We start from the raw sequence: 20,379 nt of genomic DNA, 5'->3' as shown, positions 1-20,379 counted from the left end.
AGGAGATCAATAGGCTAAAATGGTTCAAGAGTTTCTTGAAGAAGCACGTTCAGTTTATAGTGACACAGTATGCCACCGCCACATCTCTTCTACAAGGAATAGTTCTTACTAAGGTTATAGCCATCTGCCAGATAACTGGTTAAAAGGTTTGAGGATGTGAACTAGCAGCTCGGGTGCTGGGTGTAATGTGCAATGCTGCTGCTTTTGTCTCATATCGTTGGCTTTCACCCAGAATTTAGGAACACATTTCTTGAGAAATGCAAGCAACTTCATCTAGCTTTCAGTTATTTACATCTTTTCTAAAAGTCTCTGCTTAGTTTGTGAGAGAGGATGTTAGGTTTAGGGTTTTGGCCTTATCTTTAAGATGTGAAATGTTATGAACTCAAGATAGCTTAAAACTTTTAGATGAAAACTGCCCTCTTCAGTAACAGGAGCATTATAATTAATCAACAAGAGCTAACCATCAAGGTAATACAGGCTGGAAATTTTATTTCCTAGTGTAGTGTAGGATTGAAATGAATTTCCATTAAAGACTATTACGGTCTTATCGCTTTCCAGACCAGCTGCCAAGTGCACTTCTTGCTTGATCTTTCTTCTGTAACAAGATACAAAACAGTATGTACGTTCAAATAAGGAAACTGAAAATAACAGGCTGCACATACAGCTCTCTTCTCAGATATGAGAGAGAATAAGCTATGAAAATTTATACTTACATCAGTTATGTTACAGAAAAATACTGAGATAGTATGATAAATGTCGTTGCGCTAAAACCTTTTTGGAATAAAACAAAATAGCTTGTTGCATTTGGACTTACTGTGCCAGATTTTTGGGAAACAATGTAGGGATCTTGCATCCTGACATGAGCCATGAAGATGCTTTTTAAGATTTTTAAATTTAAATTTAAAAAAAATTAAGATTTCAGTGTGTGAAATCATAATTGCCTGTTTGTCCCGTCCTGCAAATTTCAAAATTGTTTTACAGTAAAGATAAAGTAGGTTTGCGTTGAGGTGCATTTTGAAAACCAAGCGAGCTGCTGCTCTGTGATATTCGAGAGATCTTGAATGGGACTTTTGAAAGAACGCAACTACCAAATTTTTAAGGTCCTTTCTCTTGAGAGACACTACACCTTACCACTGTGTGTGGACAGCAGAGGGGAAAATCCAATTAAAAAAACCCACGTACCTCCCATATCTCTCTGAAAAGCAAATTTTGCAGAACTTCATAGTGAAGCAGCCTGTAGGGACTCTAGTTCTCTCCTCTGCCTTCCCACTACTGAATAAAAGAAAGAGCAGATGAACTTAAATGCTGAATATAGGCAAAACATAATCAATTTGGAAAATGAGTAGTACATGCTAGTGTTGCTTACAATATAGTATATATCACACACAATTGTCAGTCAGTCTCAGATGCATGAGACTATCTAATTGCACTTTTAATTTTTTGTTTTCCCACACTTAATTGTGTTAAAGGATGCTATATCCTAGCCACTAGCATTAATCTTCTACATAAGCAATTCCTGTAATTGCGATGGAGATTGCTTATAGAATTTAGCAAGGTGTGAAAATGCTCTATATTACTGTGATTGAGATGGGAGTGTAGCTGGCTGGAAATTTCTTAATGAAATGTCATGTCAGGAGATGCAGATTGACACTAAAATGTGGGGGAAAGAATTACCAATTAAACAATTTCTCTAGTCGAGTATGAAAGTTCTGATTGCGAGAAGACGGTCAGTGATGCCTTTGAGGGGAGACAGCCGTTTTCAGGAGCCCGGTGGTGAAGCAGGCGCAGTGGGAAGTACTCTGGTAATTATACTTTAGGGTATTTTTCTAGAGTTCAGTAGCATTTTCTGTTTTGCCAAGTGGATATTCTAATAGATTCTTTTTTATAGCTACAATTTACAGCCCTCGCAAGCTGATTTTTGATCTGTAAAATGGAACATGTTATGTGTTATGGATGTGCTTCCACGGATACCCCATCATTGGAAGTGTTCAAGGTCAGGTTGGATGGGGCTTTGAGGAACCTGATATGGTAGAAGATGTCCCTGCCCATGGCAGTGGTATTGGAAGTAGATAACCTTTAAAGGTCCATTCCAATCCAAACCATTCGGTCATTTATGGGACTGTAGGTAAAGGTGCAAAGTTTCACAAAGGTGGCTTAAGTTAAAACATGAAGGGTAATACTTTTAAAGTAAATGGAACTTGTCAGGTGTTTGGTCTCTTGTCTTATCACCTTTTTGTTGCTTAGAAAGGAGGGAAAACATTTTGGCAATGTCTAGTGTTACACTTGGGAAAAAAATATTATTCTTAATGTAGCTTTACCTGCTCATTAAAGAACTCTAGGTTTTCTCACCCTACAAACTTCTAAAAGATTTCTGTACCAGATGTGTTATTCTACCGATATCAGAATTATCAAAGAAATTTAGAAAAGCTATTGCTAAATGTTATTAATGATTGTGTATAACTTACACAATTCAGTATCTTTTAAAAGTTGATTCCTGGGAAATGCAGAGTAAGTGCATGTGATATTTACCATTTTACTATTTTTAGGTGGTGGCAATTGTCTTGTCTCATTAAACGGAGAGAAGGCAATGGTTCAGCATTTGGACTGCATTTTAAAAATAAAAATACACATGTAATTTATGGATGGCTGTGTACAACTTTAAAAAAATATATCTGTAATTTATGTGCTACTAAAAAATGTAGTTTTACCTAAGTAAGGCATGGTCCATCCAGACCATGTATCTTTTATTCTGACTGTAATGAGTTGCTATAGTTTAAGAGTAGGAGCTATAGTAGCAAAGCTTTATCCTTGGTATTTTCTTTTTTCAACCAGAGCATAATTGTAAACACAGTCTCTGTAAGTCTAATCGTGCAAGGTGTCTTTCTTTTTTTTATTTCTTCTAGTAATTGATGCAAAATGGTAGTATCTGCAGTAGTTACTTGGTTAAGCAGTTAAACTTCCATTTTTTATGTCTATAATGTGTGTTCTAATTAACACAAAGTATTACAAGATGAATTTATACTTGCCTCTCTTAAAAATGCTTTGCATGAAGGATGTCAGGTGTATCCAATATAGTGCTATAGTACTGCACATTTTGAAAATACGAGATGTCAGTTTTTATATGAGAAAAAGTTCATAGTCTAAGTTTTGTAAACAGTATAAAAAAGCGCCTGTTGTTGTGACATTGATACCGCTGATGATATGTTGCTGCCACGGGGCAGTAATATGGGCAAACTAAAAATGTGGCCAAGAACTTTATTTGCCTAACATGAATAAGGTCATTTCACTAAAATGCTTATTAGGTATAAAAGCAATTTTGAAGAAATGAGGTGCAATCGTAATATTTAAATATTACCCAAACAGTTTACTGTTCAAGTGTAAAGTATTCAGTCTCAAAAAAATGTTTTCTTAGTGCTTACCATGTTTTCTTACAGCAGTATGTGTGCACATATACAACATAGTGGGCTTTTTAGTGCAGAGGAGAACCCAACACAGGTTCCACGGTTCTTTCTCTAAACTTCATTAGCCTTTACTAACTTTCTAACTTAAATCTCTTTAGGTGTGACTTCTTACCCACTTTCAGAATATAGCTTATTTCTTTTCCCCTCACTCTTTCTTTTCCACTGAACAAGCATATGTTATTTTAATCAGTATTTTTAATCTGTAAAGCACTGGTTTTTGGACATGCATGGGCTGCTTCTGATAGTAGGGGATCTGTGGCAGAGGAACCGGTTTCACATGTGGAATACACACGCAGTCCATGTGCTTGGCATTTTCATGTGGTTTTGTGTCTGTCTTGGAGGAAAAAAAAAAGGGGGAGGGGGACACAATAAATCAATAAAAGGTTAAAAGTAGTCTTTTTTCCCTGCTGGTTTGAATCTGTTCTAGCAATGGAGATCCATGAAATGCAGCAGTAATTGTTTCCTTTCCTAGAGAATTCATTAACCGAGGCATTAGTCTTTATATTGTCATAAGCGATGACTAATTCTTTGCATCCTGTTATGCTTTTTCAGGTGCATTAAAATATTAAATACATATTATTTAATTTTGAGTTTCAAAACACAAGATTTTCATATTTGAGAAAGAATTATTTTCTGTAGAGGCAGTTTAGTTTCACTGCTGTTATCTTTCAAAATCCCTAAGATTTTACTCGTGCATTTATACAGTTAATGTTGGTTTCTTGCACTCAACTCTCCAAAAAGGAGGGAGGCTTTCAGCACTTTGCCTGTTCAGAAAAAAAAAAATGAGTGGAGATTGATCTTTCAATGTAATTTTCTTTCATTTCAGACTTCAAAAAAATACTTTAACACTGATCTAACAACTGACTTATTTGACATTTTTAAATGGTCTTCATTTGGGAGTTTTAAAGTACTTTGTAAAACAGTAGGTATCACAGTATCTCTGTGCTGGGGTATGTGTATGTGCGTTGCTTTACAAACCAATAAAGAATGCACCCACCAGGTTGTATGTCTCAGGTCTGAGAGTAAGAGGCAAAGCCAGGAATTCAACATAGGAGTGACTCAGATTCGTAATCTGAGAAAGTCCACACCAGCCTCTTCACTTTCATTTTCTTTAAATCTGTTCATGAGTAAGGTTGAGGCTTGTTACAATGTCAGTCTTTCTGAAGAAACTTGTGCTGAATACCTGACATACAGTTTTTCGGAAATACTGTTTGGTAAGAAGTGTATCTGTAATATTGCTCTAGTTCCAAGGAGTGAGTGTTTCCTGAAACTAAGGGCATCTTTTTAATTTTACTTCAAATGTAGGTGTCTTGGGTTGGTAGTCTTTAATAATTTTCCAATGATAGTTTGAGCTTCTAAATTAAGTTTTATTCATGACCTAGAAATTTGAGTTAGCAGAGATGCTTCCCATCTGTCTGTAGTCAAACACATCTGCAGTAATACATTTTCAGTAGTGAGTAATTTTTGGCTTGTGGACAGATGTATAATTGAGAGAGAATGCTACTAAGAAAAAAAAAAAAGCTTTGGGAAAAAAACCTTATGGTGAAGACAAGCATCTCATAAAAAGCTTATAATGACAGAATTACTATCATAACCTCTTCTACTGTTTTCACCATATTCCTTGTCAAAAAGGACATTTTATAATCTTGTGCCATGGAAATAAATGTTTATCAAATTATTACACTACATTTTTGAACTAAGGTAATTTGATTTAAAACATAAAATAATACAAAAAAGTTATTTACAGTATTAAAAAGCAGTGGACAATAGGTAAAAAACCCATAAGCTTTGTTCTTAATGGCATGCTGACAAGAGGCACTCTTGGCCTTATTTTGAGCCATTTTTATCAACAGGAAAAAACCTTCACTGATAAATACAGTAAAAACTGCTGATGCAATTAAAAAAAAAAAAAGGAGATGGAAGTGCTGCAGAGCAATCACGTTTGCTCTGATAAACTGTACTCTCTCAAAATGTGTTCAAATTTTAGGTCATAAATACGGAACAAGAGACTGTTGGCTGTACTCACAGGGCAGAGAACCCCACCCTAAAGAGAAGCAGCCTTGTTTGCACTGGCGATGCATAGCCTGCTGAACCAAGTGTAAAGGCTTTTCATTGTAGCTGTGGTCCCAGAATGTATCTGAGGACTGTGAAGGATAGCGGTAACGGTTCTTCTACATTGGACTTTGATGCAGCTGCTCCTGCAAGGCTTTATCTTGTTCTAGCATTCACAAACTGATACTTTAGTGACTTGCTGTTAAATTTAAGGATGCAATTTAGGATCAGAAACATGACTTTCTAAGAGAGTATCAAAGAGCTTGGCCTCTTCTGCAAGTAGATAAAGGGATGGCTTGGTGATACCTAAGAGTTACCTGTGCAAAGAACATCAGGGAGTTCTTCCATCTGCCAGGCAAAACTGTAAGAAAACTTGATGACTGAAAGTTTAAGCCAAACTGACAATTAAGCAAAACCAGACAGTCATAAAGGACACTTGTTGTTGGAAGAGCTTACCATGTACTGTGGTAGAGTCTACAGCACTAGCAGTTTTTTTAATTATGATGATTTTCTGGGTGTCTCTTAGGATCTATATTGGAGAGACTGTTAGTTTGATTTCAGCAGTATCTTTGAGGCATGATAGTACTAACTCATTTCAGTTTTATTTTGTCTTAAGATGTTTTTGTGCATCCCTGTGAACTGTGGCCCTCACTTTCTGCATGGCGAGATCAGTCAATTTTTGTAGTATATCTCTGCATTTCCTAAGAATATGAGGTGTGCCCATGTGTCAGAAGGGACTGCAGGTCCATGCATCCTGTGTCTTGTCTCCAAGAGTGGCCGCTAATGGATGCTTAAGGAAGATATTGTGTTTGTTCTGCTCTTGCTCTTCATGAAGCATCTCATTTCGTGACAACTATTGGCTACTGAGTTAAATGGACATTTTGTCAGTGTGACATAATGCTGTGATTGCTATATATGAGAACAAAGCAAGTATGCACTGACATTTTTCTTGCCTTTGGCATTTACCTGCTTATGTATTTCTGACTTGGGTTTGCATTGTGGCCATTATCAGTGACTGCTGATGGGTTTTCCATAAACTTGTCTAATTCCTTTTAAGAACCACTTAACGTTTTGGCATCCACAATACCTGTGACACCTGATTTTACAATTTAATTACATGCTCTTTGACAAAGCTTCCTGTTGCTTTTAATATACTGGCTTACTATTTCACCATGTGCTCCCTAGACATTGAATTGAGACACGGTGCATATTTTATGTGCATTTGTTGTATTCCCCACGGTCTTGTCGTCTTCAGACTGGGGAACACCAGTGCATTTCTTTTTCCCCTTTTTCAGCAAGCTACTCCATGCCTTGCACCACGTACTTCCTGCCTGTCCTGGCACTTTTTCTAGTTCTCCATCTTTTTTGAGATAGACGCATCTTAGATTTAGGTAATGCCATTATAACGTTTGGTGGTTTAGTCCTTTTCTGAATAACGTCTAACATTCTCTTTGGTGGATAACTCAGTAATTGCTTCAATTTTGTGATTAATTGATTGATCTTGAAGTTCCCTGTACAGTTTCTCTTTGACTGTACTGACATCTAATGGTAAGGCAAAGTGGCTTAAATATACTTAATGGTAAGATAAATTGTCTGACAGGCAAATATAATTATATATTTTCTTCTTAATTCAGTATTAATTTTTGTAAGACAAGATGGAATCACTTCAATTTTTGCACAGGAAGTCTGACCTAATACTTTTTCTTCTGGCAATTAATCTCTTTTTGTTCTGCTCTTTGGGCTACAGTTATTTTTAAATGTAGTTTTAGATCTTTGTGGGAGTAGTTTTGAGTACGGTGAAAGTAATGTGATGGTTTTATACTGCAGAAGTTTTTAGTACAGGTCACAGTATCTCTAGAAAAGGATAGCAACATGAAATAAAATGTAAGAACAAATGCTGTCCTGCAGAACTTCAGAATAGGATGTTGCAGTGTTGTTGTAGCAGTCTTATTATTACTGTATTTTGAAGAAACATGCAAACAAAAGTCATCCTCTTTTTCTCATCCTCCAATTTGAGGTTCTTCTATTTTTTTTTTTATTGGAGATTTTTCAAACTCCTAGTGGTAAGTACTGATGAACAATACTTTTGAACTTTAGAAAGAAAAAATATTGAGTTCATATATTAACCTAAAGTTATATTATGTGTTTGTGTAGTTCACTATGTAACTTCACAAGACTTAAGCATCACATAACTTCAATTATGAACCACCATTCCTCTGATACAAAACTTGTGTTATACAGAACTAATACTGCTGCTACTGACACTAGAAATGTTGAACTACAAATTTTAGAGGTTTTTCAAGTAGAATGTTTCTCTCATACATCATCAGCTGTATTTTTCCTTTTCTCAGAGTTAGAGCCCATCTCTAGCCATAGCCTCGGAAAGCTGCATTCTTTACTATGTAAATGCATCTTTATTTTTATTTGAACATTAAGCTGATTTCTCTGACTTAGCATTTTTACATGTCAGTTTACTTTCTGCTGTTTATCACCTTGATAGTATCCTCTATTTTGCCAAACATAAGATATATTGTTTTATACTGGAGAAGTTAGGTAAATTTCCACTTCTCAGTAGTAGCTTTCTTCATGGTCTAAGTTGTCTCAAGTATATGTCATAGCCTGTTCTTTTCCCAAAAAAGGGGAAAACCTCAACCTTGGAGCTTAATTTCCAAGGAAAATCAATAATTGTTGTGGACTGAGTAATTCTTATTTGTGGGTTGTGCATTGAGTTAGGTCTGCAGAAAAGTTTACTACTTCATACTATTGGCATAGTGAAGTCCATAAAAAGGATTTCAGAATTCTAGAGCATATGGTTTAAATTTGTACCCTGGTGCTCTGTGTTTATCTGCATAAGCTGGGGAACTAGTTGTGGCACAGAATATCTCAGATGCTAGGAATATCTGATGTACGGCCATGAAGCTGGTGTGCATCCTGTGAGTCCTTCTTGTCACTTTATGGAAGAGATATTCAAACATCAATGGATGAGGGGAAGAGAAACAGAAAAACCCAAACCTGTTTTGTTTCTTACCTGTTAAGGTAAACAAATGAGAGGTAAGGTATTTGCACTGGTGGTCATACAGTCGCAACAACAATCATTGCAGAAGGCATCCTTCTGCTTGGTGAGCAGCCCTAGTTGCCCTGAGCGTGCCATCCAGCTCACTGATGGCTGTCATTGTTTTGCCATGAAATCTTAGGTATGGTTGACTTGGATATGAGGAAGAAATTTTTTATGAGGGTGGTGAGACACTGGAACAGTTGCCTGGATAAATTGTGAATAGCCTGTCATTGGAAGTGTTCAAAGTCAGGTTGGATGGGGCTCTGAGCAACCTGATCTAGTGAAGGATGTCCCTGCCCATGGCAAGAGGGTTGGAGCAGATGATTTGTTTACTATCTGAAACAAACCTGTTTACTATCTGAAATGAACAGTTACTGTAAAATGTATAATGAAAGGATAATGAAAATATTTATGAGAGGAACAACATTTTCATTATCTTTACTTATTGCTTCCAGAGCTCTGCAGAATGGACATTTTGAGGCTTGTGAGTTGTCATGGAAGATAGAGATCTTATCAGTTTGGGTGGGAAGGAAAGAAATCTTAAGTAATCAAAAACTGATGGCAATGGAATATGGGATATAAACTTACAATTTTTCTTACAATAGCCTTATTTTATACGTTTTGAAAGTCTATAGTAGAAAGAAAAAACATTTCAGTAACTTAATGTAGTTTCAGATGAAAGAAGATATATTAGAATGATTGAGTTAAATGAAGATTGAGATTCCTAAGGGTAACATGAAACTTCATGACCTTATTTTTGATGCATTCATGATTTATCAGTCTCTTCTGTGAATTTAATTTCTGGTTTGGATTTCTTACGCTACATTATCTGATTTCAGACAGCCTACAAATCCTTTGACGCAATGGAAGCTGACGGTGAGGCAAAGGTAGAAATCAGCCTTTTGCTGTTCCTAATTGCATAGGTAAAAGTCTGTACTCAGAAGAGTTTACACTCTGAATCTTTTTGTGAGTGGACGAACTAATCAGAGGTTATGCATGATACACTTTAGAATTTTTCTGGTAGGCTTTCCTCACCTGTTCAAATTTACAAGAAACATGATCTGGTCCACGCAAAACTCTCCCATTAGACTGATGCGAAGGAACTGGTCCTCCATGGCATGCTGCAGTCATTCAGGTTTGATGGCAGTTCTTCCCTAGTAATGTGGAGTTTGTCTCAAACTACAAGTATGCGTATAACTAGCTTATTGGTTTCCTTTTAAAAAAAAATTAATTTCTTAAGTTTACTTCCTTTTCATCTCTCTCTGGAGAGAAGATCATGGGTTTTGAGTGAGCCTTCCTTCAAATCTCACTCACAGCTTATGTTTATCCTTTACTCTGTTACCAGTGTTACCTGTTTGAAAACTGAAATCGAAGTTGACTTACTTGCCATTGCTGTTTTGGCCTTTAGGATTTGCTCACTCTACTATAAAAATGTTGGAGAATCCCTTTTCCTTTTATCTTGAAGTCTCAAAAAGAGTAAAGCTCTTCTTTTCTGAAGAAAGAGCTAAATATTCCAGGTTGCAATACTCAGAGGCATACTCTCTTTAAAAATATTTTCAAGCACTGGAATCGTCTGCTTAACTGAAAGAAAAAAAGTTAATATTCTTTTCAACAGTGTATATTCTAATCTAAAATTTGCTCAAAAGAGTTCTGTATGGTGGTATCTCAGATGTCTTTTTAGTTAACGCTTGACATACGATAAGCAGTATATATTCTTACATCACTTGCATTCTCTATCTTAAAATATTGAACTACAGAAGTCTGCTCTTAAATACTACTTGGTATTTTGTGTTCTGATTTTTAATTCGTTAGGCAGTGTGCTTGTATTTTTAGTGAATTTCTCAAATACAATTATTCATGTTGTGGTTTAGTAATTGCAGTAACTAATGCTCCCATAATTATAAGGCTTTTGTTTTGCTGGGAAATACTTCCCATATCCTCATCTTCTCTTTGTGTTAGAACATGAAGTATAATAAAACTGTGTTTTAGAATTTAGAAGTGTGTTAACATGTTAATTTAATATTTTGCTAAAAAAAATTTTTTTTAAACTTATGAAAACTTACTATGAATAAAAATAATTTTAAAACACTGTTTAAAACGAAAAACTACTTGATTTAGATGGTACGCTTTGAAGCTACTGTAGACAGATAGAAAACATCTGGTGACACTTTCAGTGGTAGGTCAATAGTTACAGATGGTCTGTTTTTTACAGCTGTCATCCAGCTTTGTACGTAGAATGACTACAGTGGAAAAATCTTTTGCTGAATGAATAAACAAAACGGCACAAGGAGGCCAGCAGGCATATATGTTTCTACAAGATGGGAAATTAAATAAGCTATAAAAATTTAAACCAAGACTAGCATTTAAAATGTTCATTATATTCTGGTTTCTGTTTCTTACCCCTTGGATTTTTTTATGTGACTATTGAATGAAGTGTGTTATAAAACAGAAGTGATAAGCAAATAAATTCAACAGTAGTTTGGAATTGATCCTCTGTACAGGTTTGGAGTGTTGATTTAAGCGAAGGCGGGTGGCTATATAGCTAGCTATTAAGGTTTTAAAATGCATGTTAGATTTGATGTAATGCTTGTGCAGCCTTAGAGCCACATTCAATATTGAAGAATGTTGTATTTTGTAAGAATAATCAATGTTGGAAAAAGTAACAGGAAATTTCTAAAATGGCAACTTTTTTGTTTTTTAAAGAGAACAAACTAGGTTTCTGCATTCTTCATCAATTTTTCTTCTCCCATTCTTGATGTTATATTCAGCTGAAATCAGACATTATGCAAAACAGCAGAAGAATGTTGAATTTGAGGGTAAAGAAAATGAGGTGTGGAGGGGGAGTGAAGAGGAGGATGAGGCTGAATAAAGTGTTTAAAAGCATGATGACTATTGCACATTAACTCCATTTTTTAATGAGAATAAACACGAAGAAGGGAACTTTGTTAAAAGTCCAAATGTACCAAGCAGCATAGTGTTGGTAAAGATACCTATTTGCATTAATGCAAATGTGCAGTTCTTGATATTCAAAATATTTTTCTTTATCACTTCACTCGGAGTGCCTGAATTTTCACAATACGTTGATGAAATGTGCCCGTGTTTGGTTTAGAAAAGTGTTGTTCTAGAAAGAAACAAGCAGATTTCTAGGTTCAGTCACTTGGAAGGCCATTTAGTGCTATCCACTGATGTTGAAAGCTGTTGGGCAGGAATAAAAAGAAACAGGGAAGTGGATTATTTGGCTTGCTTTAACATGCACTGTGCTTGTAATACAGTGTTCTCCGAGTTTGTTTCTAAAGTCTACCGAGATGTTTAAAGGAGGATAAAAGTGGTGCTCTGATTATCATTTTTGGAGGATCTGTATACTTAGTTTTACCCCGTCCACTTGCTCGTGTGCATTTTGTAATCTACAGCTATGATGATAGATTCTTGTTGCGGGATTTTTCTTCTGTCTCTCCCCATCCCCCCTTCATGCTTCTCAGTGGTTTGGCTTAAAATGCAGACTGCTTGTTGCAATACCCTTATGCCGTCTTGCCCAGCTATACGGTATCTGAAAAGTGCTTAGTTGTATTTGCTGCCAAAGAGCTTGCCTAGTCATGCACAAACCTGCTTTAAATGCCATTTGGTTGATATAGACGTTGGCGTTCTGTGTTGTCACTGTGATGCATTTCCTTGGGTCTAGGCCGCTTGAATTGTTTCCTTCAACTTCCAAGTACCGAACTCTGGTTTGCTTTATCATTGAAAGCTTAAAGGTTAAGAATGAAAAGAGTATTTTCTCTTGCTGCGGGCATTACTATGCAGAAGTCTGGATTTCCAGTTTCATTCCAGGTGGACACACTTCTGTCTTTTTATGGGAAATCATGTATCTGTGCCTGCCTGAGATACCTTCTTTAGCTGGTGATGTGTTCAGTGAAAGGGGGGAAAGTATTTGAGAGCCAAAAGGCAGAAAACAGCAGATGTCTTGGAGCGTTTCTTATACTGGCTTGTTTGAGCTGTGCTGTGCATTTTGCATCTCTACGTGTTTAGAAGGCAGTTTGTTGTGAAACACCAGGTTACCTAATGTGATTTAAGAACTTTGTGTTTTCTCAATTGTTAAAATTACATACAGATCATCTTTCCGGAAAGAGGTGGGGGAAAAAAAAATCTGCATTTTAAAGTTTAAGAAATTTATCTTTCTGTTTGCAGGTGAAAATAAGTTTATAAAAGACAGTAAGCATTTCTGACTTGTGGCTGGCTTGAGAAGACCATCACCAAGCTGTGCGGAGACGTTCTTTGAGCTGCAACTCTTATGTCTCTAATGGACAAACACAAAGTGAAGCGGCAACGTCTGGATCGCATATTTGAAGGTTAGACATTTCAATTTCTAACGTTAGCTGCGTCAGTTAATTTCATGGATTACTGATATTTCTGGAGACCGGAACTCTCTTCTTCTGGTCATTTAGTGTATTTTTAATTGAGTTGCAGTTCCTGTTGGGATTATATTTACTGTGCACAAATGCTGGGTTTGGGTGAAAACAGATCTGGGCAAATAAAAGAAACTTGTGTGTGAACTCTGTACTATTCTACGATTGTTTGCTTTCAATTTAGTATTTTACAGTATTCTACCCAAACATTGTGAAAGATTGCGGTTTTACATAAAATAACAATAGCAAAAGGATAAGATGATCATATAATGCTCTCTAGAGTCTTCCTCTACAGGCATGCTTCATACAGATTGATTTAATAGCCTGCATCTGACCGTAGGAAGGAAGTAGAAAATAAAATGAAAATAAAACAAAAATAAAATCCCAGAAGACCCACAAACTTTAATGAGTGTTAATAAAAATACCCTGAATTCTAGTGAAAGGAGTGTAATCATTTGTGTCAGTGTCACGGTTTAACTCCAGCCGATAACTAGGCACCATGCAGCTGCTCGCCCATTCCCCCCATGGTGGATGGGGGAGAGAATCAGAAGGGTAAAAGTGAGAAAAACCCATGGGTTGAGATAAAGACAGTTTAATAAGTAAAGCAAAAGTTGCGCACTCAAGCAAACCAAAAGAAGGAATTAATTCACTACTTCCCGTTGTCAGGCAGGTGTTCAGCCATCTTTGGGAAAGCAGGGCTCCCTCACACGTAATGGTTACTTGGGAAGACAAAACATCGTAACTCCGAATGTTCTTCCTTTCCTCCTCCTTCCCCCAGCTTTTTATTGCTGAGTGTGATGCCATATGGTATGGAATATTTCTTTGGTCAGTTGGGGTCAGCTGTCCCTGCTGTGTCCACTCCCAACTTCTTGTGCAGCCCAGCCTACTCATTGGTGGGGTGGTGTGAGGAGCAGAAAAGCCCTTGACTGCTTAGCAACAACAAAAAATACAGTGTTTCACTGACACTATTTTCATCCTAAATACAAAACGTAGCACTATACCAGCAGCTACAAAGGCAGTCAACTCCATGATAGTCAGTCGTTTTACCTTAAGTCACAAATGACAGAGTTGCATATTCACGGTATTCTTTACTAATTTGCTTTTAGAGTTGGTGTGAAAGCAAGTCGGGGGATAAGGTGTGCTATTTTAAAGAATATACATGAATGATTTGGGCTAAATTAATTTTTATATTAAAATGTTAGCTTCTCCTTAAAAGATATGGGAATAGTTAATTTCTTTACTAACCCATTTTGATACTTCTGGGCGCATGGTCTCTGCATCATGTCTAATACTGAAGCAGTAGCCAGAGAAAGAGACGTTTCATCAAAGTATCAAAGGGTGCAGTTCCACATTTCGTCTAGATGATTGATCTCCCTGTCAGTCTCTACAAAAACCAGCCAAGCCCACCCCTCATTGCCAAGTCCAAACTGTTCTTGTGTCCCACCTAGACTGGTTGGCCAAGCTATCAGTTGAATCTGCTCACTGGAGACTAATCCCTGCTCAGAGCAATGGGGAACTGGCTGCTGAGGACAGGGAGTTTGGGAAGGCTGCCCTTCTTTCTGGGCAGCTGTGCAGTCAGATCAGCTGGAAATGACCTAGGACGGTGCTGGTGCTGTGCATGGTCCTCTTCTTTGTTCCCAGTCTCAGGTCCTCATTCTAGGGTCTCTGTAAATAAAAAATGCAGACAGTTAACTTTTTTTTTTGCCTGTGTTAGTCAGCTGAATTGGCAAATTGTGAGGAGGACAGAGAACCTTGTCCCTATTTTGATGGCAGACAGCAGCTAGATCAGCTCAACCCATTTTGTGGAATTTTAGCCTCCTTTTAGGCTTATGATACTGATCAACAGGAGGATGTAAGGGGAAATAGTGTCTGTGATGATGTGGCAATGAGCGTTGTCAGGGACAGAGGTGACAGACTAGTAGCCCCCGTGACTGTTTAAAATAGCAATGGCTTCCCCCAGGCTTCGTGTTCAGATCTAGTGATGCTGTTTAGTCAGCGCCTTTTGTCTGGCTTGTTTTTCCCAGCACTGCACAATTCACTGCATCCTACTGGTGAGATCTGTGCGGCCATGCAGTGTAGGGAATTGATCTAGTTGAAAAATAATGCAGGAAAAAAGGGTTGTGTTTTTTTTTTTTGCCACCTCTGCTTCCCAATCCCATTTATCATGTGCTAGACAAATAGTTGTGTTGGAAAAATAGAGTGGGAAGACCAGGCAGAAGATGAACGAGACAACAGGGGGTGAAACAATGGATATGGAAAAATGCTGGAACCCATTTATGGTTATGGGAATCCAGTTTGGCTCTTTAAAATTTTCATGCTGTATTCTGCTCTTCAGTGTCTGTGTGTTCAAATTTCCAAATGTTCTTTGAGGTTTGCAAACATGTCTCTAGCTGATGTTTTAAAATCACTATTCCTGCAACTGAGTAAAGTGGGATAAAAACTAGGGGGTTGGTTTGTTTCAAAAAGGCTTTTTTCTACATGTGGTCCTGTTCAGGTTTAAAAGTTAAATATGCAGAGTTGTTCTCTGTGTTATGGAAGGCACATATATCAACCTAAATATTTTGTATTTTAGAAATATGCGTGATATTTTACAAAGCCCATGAAATTCAATGAGCTGTATAGCTATTAAAGGTGGTTTATCTTCTCTGACAGGTTTTTTGTTCATCAATTTGTGTGTAGCTTTCTTCTCTTAGCCTTTTCCCTCAGAAGAGAATTATTTTAAGATGTATTTTCTTCTTATTGCAAGTTCCACTTAAAAATAGGCTACAATGATTTACTAACCAGTACTATTACTAACTATTTTTTCATAAATTGTTCAGCATAAAAACTTGTGATGGGCAAGCATTAATACATTATTATATCCATAAAGAGATGCCAGTGTCATTCTGGTGGTGACGTACAGCATTTCGTTACTGTTTGTGTCCTTGTTTGCGGAGGGGCTGATGCGTTGAAATTCAGTTTTTGAAAAATGAGTGATGTGGGCATGATTCTCAAAATGAAATGCTCACATTAGGAACGTGCGCACAGGGTTGTACCCAGCTTTTGCTGTGGAGTTAATGGATCGCCACAAATGCTCTTGTAAGTTAGATAACTGTGCATGCAAAATGTTATTTGAGTTGAACTGCTTTCCTGTGGCTTTAGGTAATTTGCACACTTGTTTGTAGTAACTCATCATGCAAATTAAGCAACGAATTGAACAGGCATCACTGGATTTACTATTACCTTGTGAGTTAAGGATAGTATGGTAGTAGTACTACTACTAAATTTCAGTTGATACTAAATGCAGAAAAAAACCCCTCATTTGATTACTTTGGGAGCAATTAGTTCTCTTTTAGTGTAGCTGAGTAAGTAACTTTGTCTCTGAGGTACCTACGATTCCCTTCAGTGATTTCTTAAGTATGAAATTGAATATTTGCTTTTAATCCTGAAGCAGTTTGCGGTTATATTTTCTTGCACATTTCAATGGTCTGCCGTGTTCTTACATGTATCATCTCAAAAGGGTGGTATAAAATGTGCTTTGTCATCCCAGTTTCTATAGCTCTATAAACAAGTTTACTTAGATGATGGAAATTGAAGACTGTCTCTTGAAAAAGCCCTGTAATAAATTCAGGTTTCTAACTTCCACCAGTAGCTGTGGATTACACTTAGCCATAAAGACGTGGTTCCAGGCACGCTGAGATGCTAATATTAAACTCGCGTCACAATTTATAAAATAACGTTTAGGATTCTTCCCTTGAAGATAAATAGTATCAAGGCATGTGAAAGATTAATTAGTTACTGATTATATTGTTCTTTGTCCCCCTCTCCGGTGATGCTGGTGATTGCAAAGCATAATTTTAGTAGTATACATTTGGCAGAACAGTTGGAAGTGTCACAGTGTGAAAATAAAATGTGTTCATTTTGTGGGTAATTCGAGAAATTCTAAATGTTTTTGGCATTTTGAAAAGTTGTTATCTCTAATTAAGGTATTATTGTACTTTATATTGTAACAAAACTGTAAACAATGCTGTGTATTTGCTTATATTCTAGAAATCTTTAATTAAATGTGTGTATGTTTTACTGACCATTGCTTGGAAGTTACCTTGGGGATGTCTGACCTCTGTTGAATTTGCTGGGAGCTAATAGATGAAGTAGAAAGGCAACAGAAGGTGGCTGCAGTGTGAAGAAAAAGCTACTTGGTCTAAACTGTCTGTGAATGGGCTTGAGGAACATAGTGAATTTTCTCTAAATACATTACATTGTATTATATGTAGTGCTTACTCAGGCACTGCTTTTGATGTGTTTCCAAGCTTTGGGATGCTCTTTAAAGGGGAGAGTTTAGGGACATCAGTGCAACTGGGAGGAGGAGATGGGTGTCTCCTCTTACATTTCTTCTTGCTTGTTTACAGAGGTATTAAGGATTAAACAGCTACAACACAATACTGGAAACGTAGCTGCAAAATTGAGAGTGACTTTCCCAGTTTGATGATTGCTTGAAACCAGAAATTTCTTTCCAGAGCAGCTTATATGTGATATTTATAGCAAAGACTGTAGTGTATGCAAGTACAATATGTCTGTGAAGACCCTATATGCCCCCAGACAGATGTTATGTGTTTTTCTAGTTCTAGTTTTGAGGAAGAAAAAAGCAGCTTTGAACACCCCAGAGCTTCTCGACAATCATTACAAATCTTTTTTCCTTTTTATGCAGCACTGGTATACATCTTGAGGTTATTCTTTATACACAGGTTGCCTCTTCCTTTTTAGAAGTGCCCAGAAGAAGACCTGAAATGTATTTTAGCTATTTTAACAGTGCTGCTTTATTAGGAAAAGAGGACGAGTTGGTTGGGATCATAAATTGGAAAAGAAAGTGCATATTAATGGAATGAGTTTCTGAGATTTCAGATAAAATCTCTCACTCTTGCTCTTATGAAGGGCAGCCTTTCTTTGGGAAGGTCTGATTACTGGCAAATAACCAAATGTTACGCTCTTTGAAGGACAGTAAAAGCATGCGGTAAAGGAATAGGTTTTTATTCAAGGATGTAGTCTAGGCTTTCTTTCCTGATAAGAAAACATCTGTGTTTTTAAAGCTTCCTTTTTCTGCTTGTGGTACCATATAGCATGAGATGTAATAAGATGAATCTTCAGTTCATAGTTGATGTGGTATATTGATGGCTCCAGGAGGCATGCAGAGAAAAAAGCACTTATGACTTTAATTCATTTTTCTTCTTTCCAAATTTATTTAAAAAAAAAATCTTGAAATAGTGTGACTTAGTTTAAAAAATGCATTCTCTTTCCAAATGTCTTTTCTTGTGTGTGTAATAGAGAGCTTGGCTTCTTAACAAGTGGAAAGTACCAGATTGACAAATATCAAGTGTTATTTCATGACCGCCGATGGACCCTATCTGGCTTGCGTAAACTGCGATTTTGACCCATTGCAATTGTGAAATTAGGCAGTTAAGACAAGTTTTCTGCATATTAATGAGGGAGATGGCCTACTTTGGCAGTGCTTGGGTTTTCCCTGAATTTAAAAAAGGATTTTTACTCAAGTTGGTACATGCCGTGTAAGTTGATCTGTAAATAAAAGGAAGGAGGAATAAATGTTACTTTTTTTATGTAAGTGGGAATTGCAGATGTCAAGTTCTTTGGAAAATGAGCTATCAATTTGCTTAACTGACATCCAGTTTTGAAGATGTTCATAGTTGTCTCACTGCAGATATCAGAGAAAGAAAGGAAATAATAAAACGTGCAGACAATTATAAATCAGATGGTACTTCATAGGGTTTTCTTTATGCCTGCTGATCTTAGTACTAGGCATACTAATATGCCAAGTCTTTCTTAAAAAGAGATTAATGGGCTGCCTGGTTGCTTGGTGTCTTTTTGACAGACTTTAGAAGAAGGCTTATTGAAGGATTAGGGCAGCAGAGGGAGCTAAAAGATTCCTAATATTTTATCGTTTGTTGTTTCCTAAGTGAAAGTTGCTCCTTCATAAAGTACCAATTAACCTTCACAGAAATGTGATTTTCTAACCTTAAGTGCCTTTAGCAAATAAATAAGGATTTTGAACTGTAGAAAATTCCTTTTCTCACTAGCAATCCAGTACAAATTAAATTAGGAATCAGGTAGTAAAAGCTACCAAAACCTTTCTGCAGGAACAGCCATCAAATCTTTCAACTGTAACAAATTAAAGTGTTTAAGTTTTCTATGAATAACTCAAACAGGATATTCATGTGTAGCCCAGGTTACTTTGATAGGAGTGTCTTAAAATAAAAATGGATATGTTCTTGTGTTGCGTACAAGGTTGTTTTAAAAGTTCAGCACTATTTGTCTGTTTTGCCTGTAAGAACTTTGAAAATATTTTTATGAGCTTGAAATATAGAGAATTAGGTAAAATATTTAGTCTGTTATGTAAGAGTTGTCTTCAAAGAACAGGGATGCTCTTCTGAGGACTAAGATAAATTGACCTTGAAATAATAAACTGAACGTGATGCTACCATGAATCATCACATAACAAGATCGTTTGCCACTTATCACACCAATGTATGTTTACACCAATGCAAAAACATCCTTTCTCTCATTACAGTTATAACCGAAATGCTTATGCATGGGCTTATGTTTGGCTTTTGGCTTTGTCCTTAATATTCAGTATTTACGGTGCAAGGTGGTTTTGGCTTTCTTTTGGCTTGCTGCAGTAACCTGCTTTTGTAATTTGAATCTTCATTATGTGCTACCTGAACAGTTTCGAATTTGCATGCACTTAAGCTACTACAATGTTACAGTGGTATTACTAGTAACAATGTAAGCTGTATGAAAAGAAAATTAGCTTAAAAGCCCATTTTGCCCTAAATGATGCTGAACAGTAGCTGCTAATGAAAAGCATTATTTTAACAAGAAGACTGGGGGGGGCGAGAACCTACAGAGAAAAGAATCTCAACGAGATTTTTAAATTTTGCTGAAACATTCAGGTCACTGATTTAAATTACTAAATTACTGATGTTTTAAAGAAAAGCTGTGTTTTTGTGGTGTCCAGTATTATGTATTTGACAGTTGTGTTTTCACTGGTATATTGAAATAAAATACACTGCTTGCTTGTGACAGACAGCAGCTAAGTTCAGCTATATATCCAGAGCACTACATCTTACTGCTATAATAAAGTAGTTTTATTTAATATTAGTGTCAAAGACAGTGTTAAATACAGTAAAACAATATAGCTTGACACTGAGTTTATGGGCTTGTAATCATTATATTTTTAATATCGTATATATTTGAATCAGAATCCAATAATTAACCAAACTTAGTCATCTAATTCCTGAGTAATCTTCCGAGAATTTAAAAAACTTTTTGGTCTAGATATTTAGCTTTTATACAGTGCAGATGAGTGCTTTAGAAGGCTAAGTACTTGGTGGTAATATTATATACTTATTTCTGCCTGGGG

The 20,379-nt window shown here is 36.6% G+C and overlaps 1 protein-coding gene across 2 annotated transcripts in view; it reads left to right on the top strand.

Moving 5' to 3' along the window:
• The window catches only part of CTBP1 (C-terminal binding protein 1), a 249,744-nt gene that overhangs the window by 44,187 nt on the left and 185,178 nt on the right, over window positions 1–20,379 (top strand). For both annotated transcript variants that reach the window (XM_063335175.1, XM_063335176.1), the window contains one exon: window positions 12,751–12,911. In XM_063335175.1, coding sequence (XP_063191245.1) covers window positions 12,854–12,911 — 58 coding nt within the window. In that variant the 5' untranslated portion in view covers window positions 12,751–12,853. Of the gene's footprint in view, window positions 1–12,750; window positions 12,912–20,379 lie in introns of those variants that run through there.

This window comes from Chroicocephalus ridibundus, chromosome 5 (assembly GCF_963924245.1).
Source record: "Chroicocephalus ridibundus chromosome 5, bChrRid1.1, whole genome shotgun sequence".
In the NCBI taxonomy this organism is placed as follows: domain Eukaryota; kingdom Metazoa; phylum Chordata; class Aves; order Charadriiformes; family Laridae; genus Chroicocephalus; species Chroicocephalus ridibundus.
The sequence above is the reverse complement of the archived record's forward strand: the minus strand, read 5'-3'. Positions and strand labels throughout refer to the sequence as shown.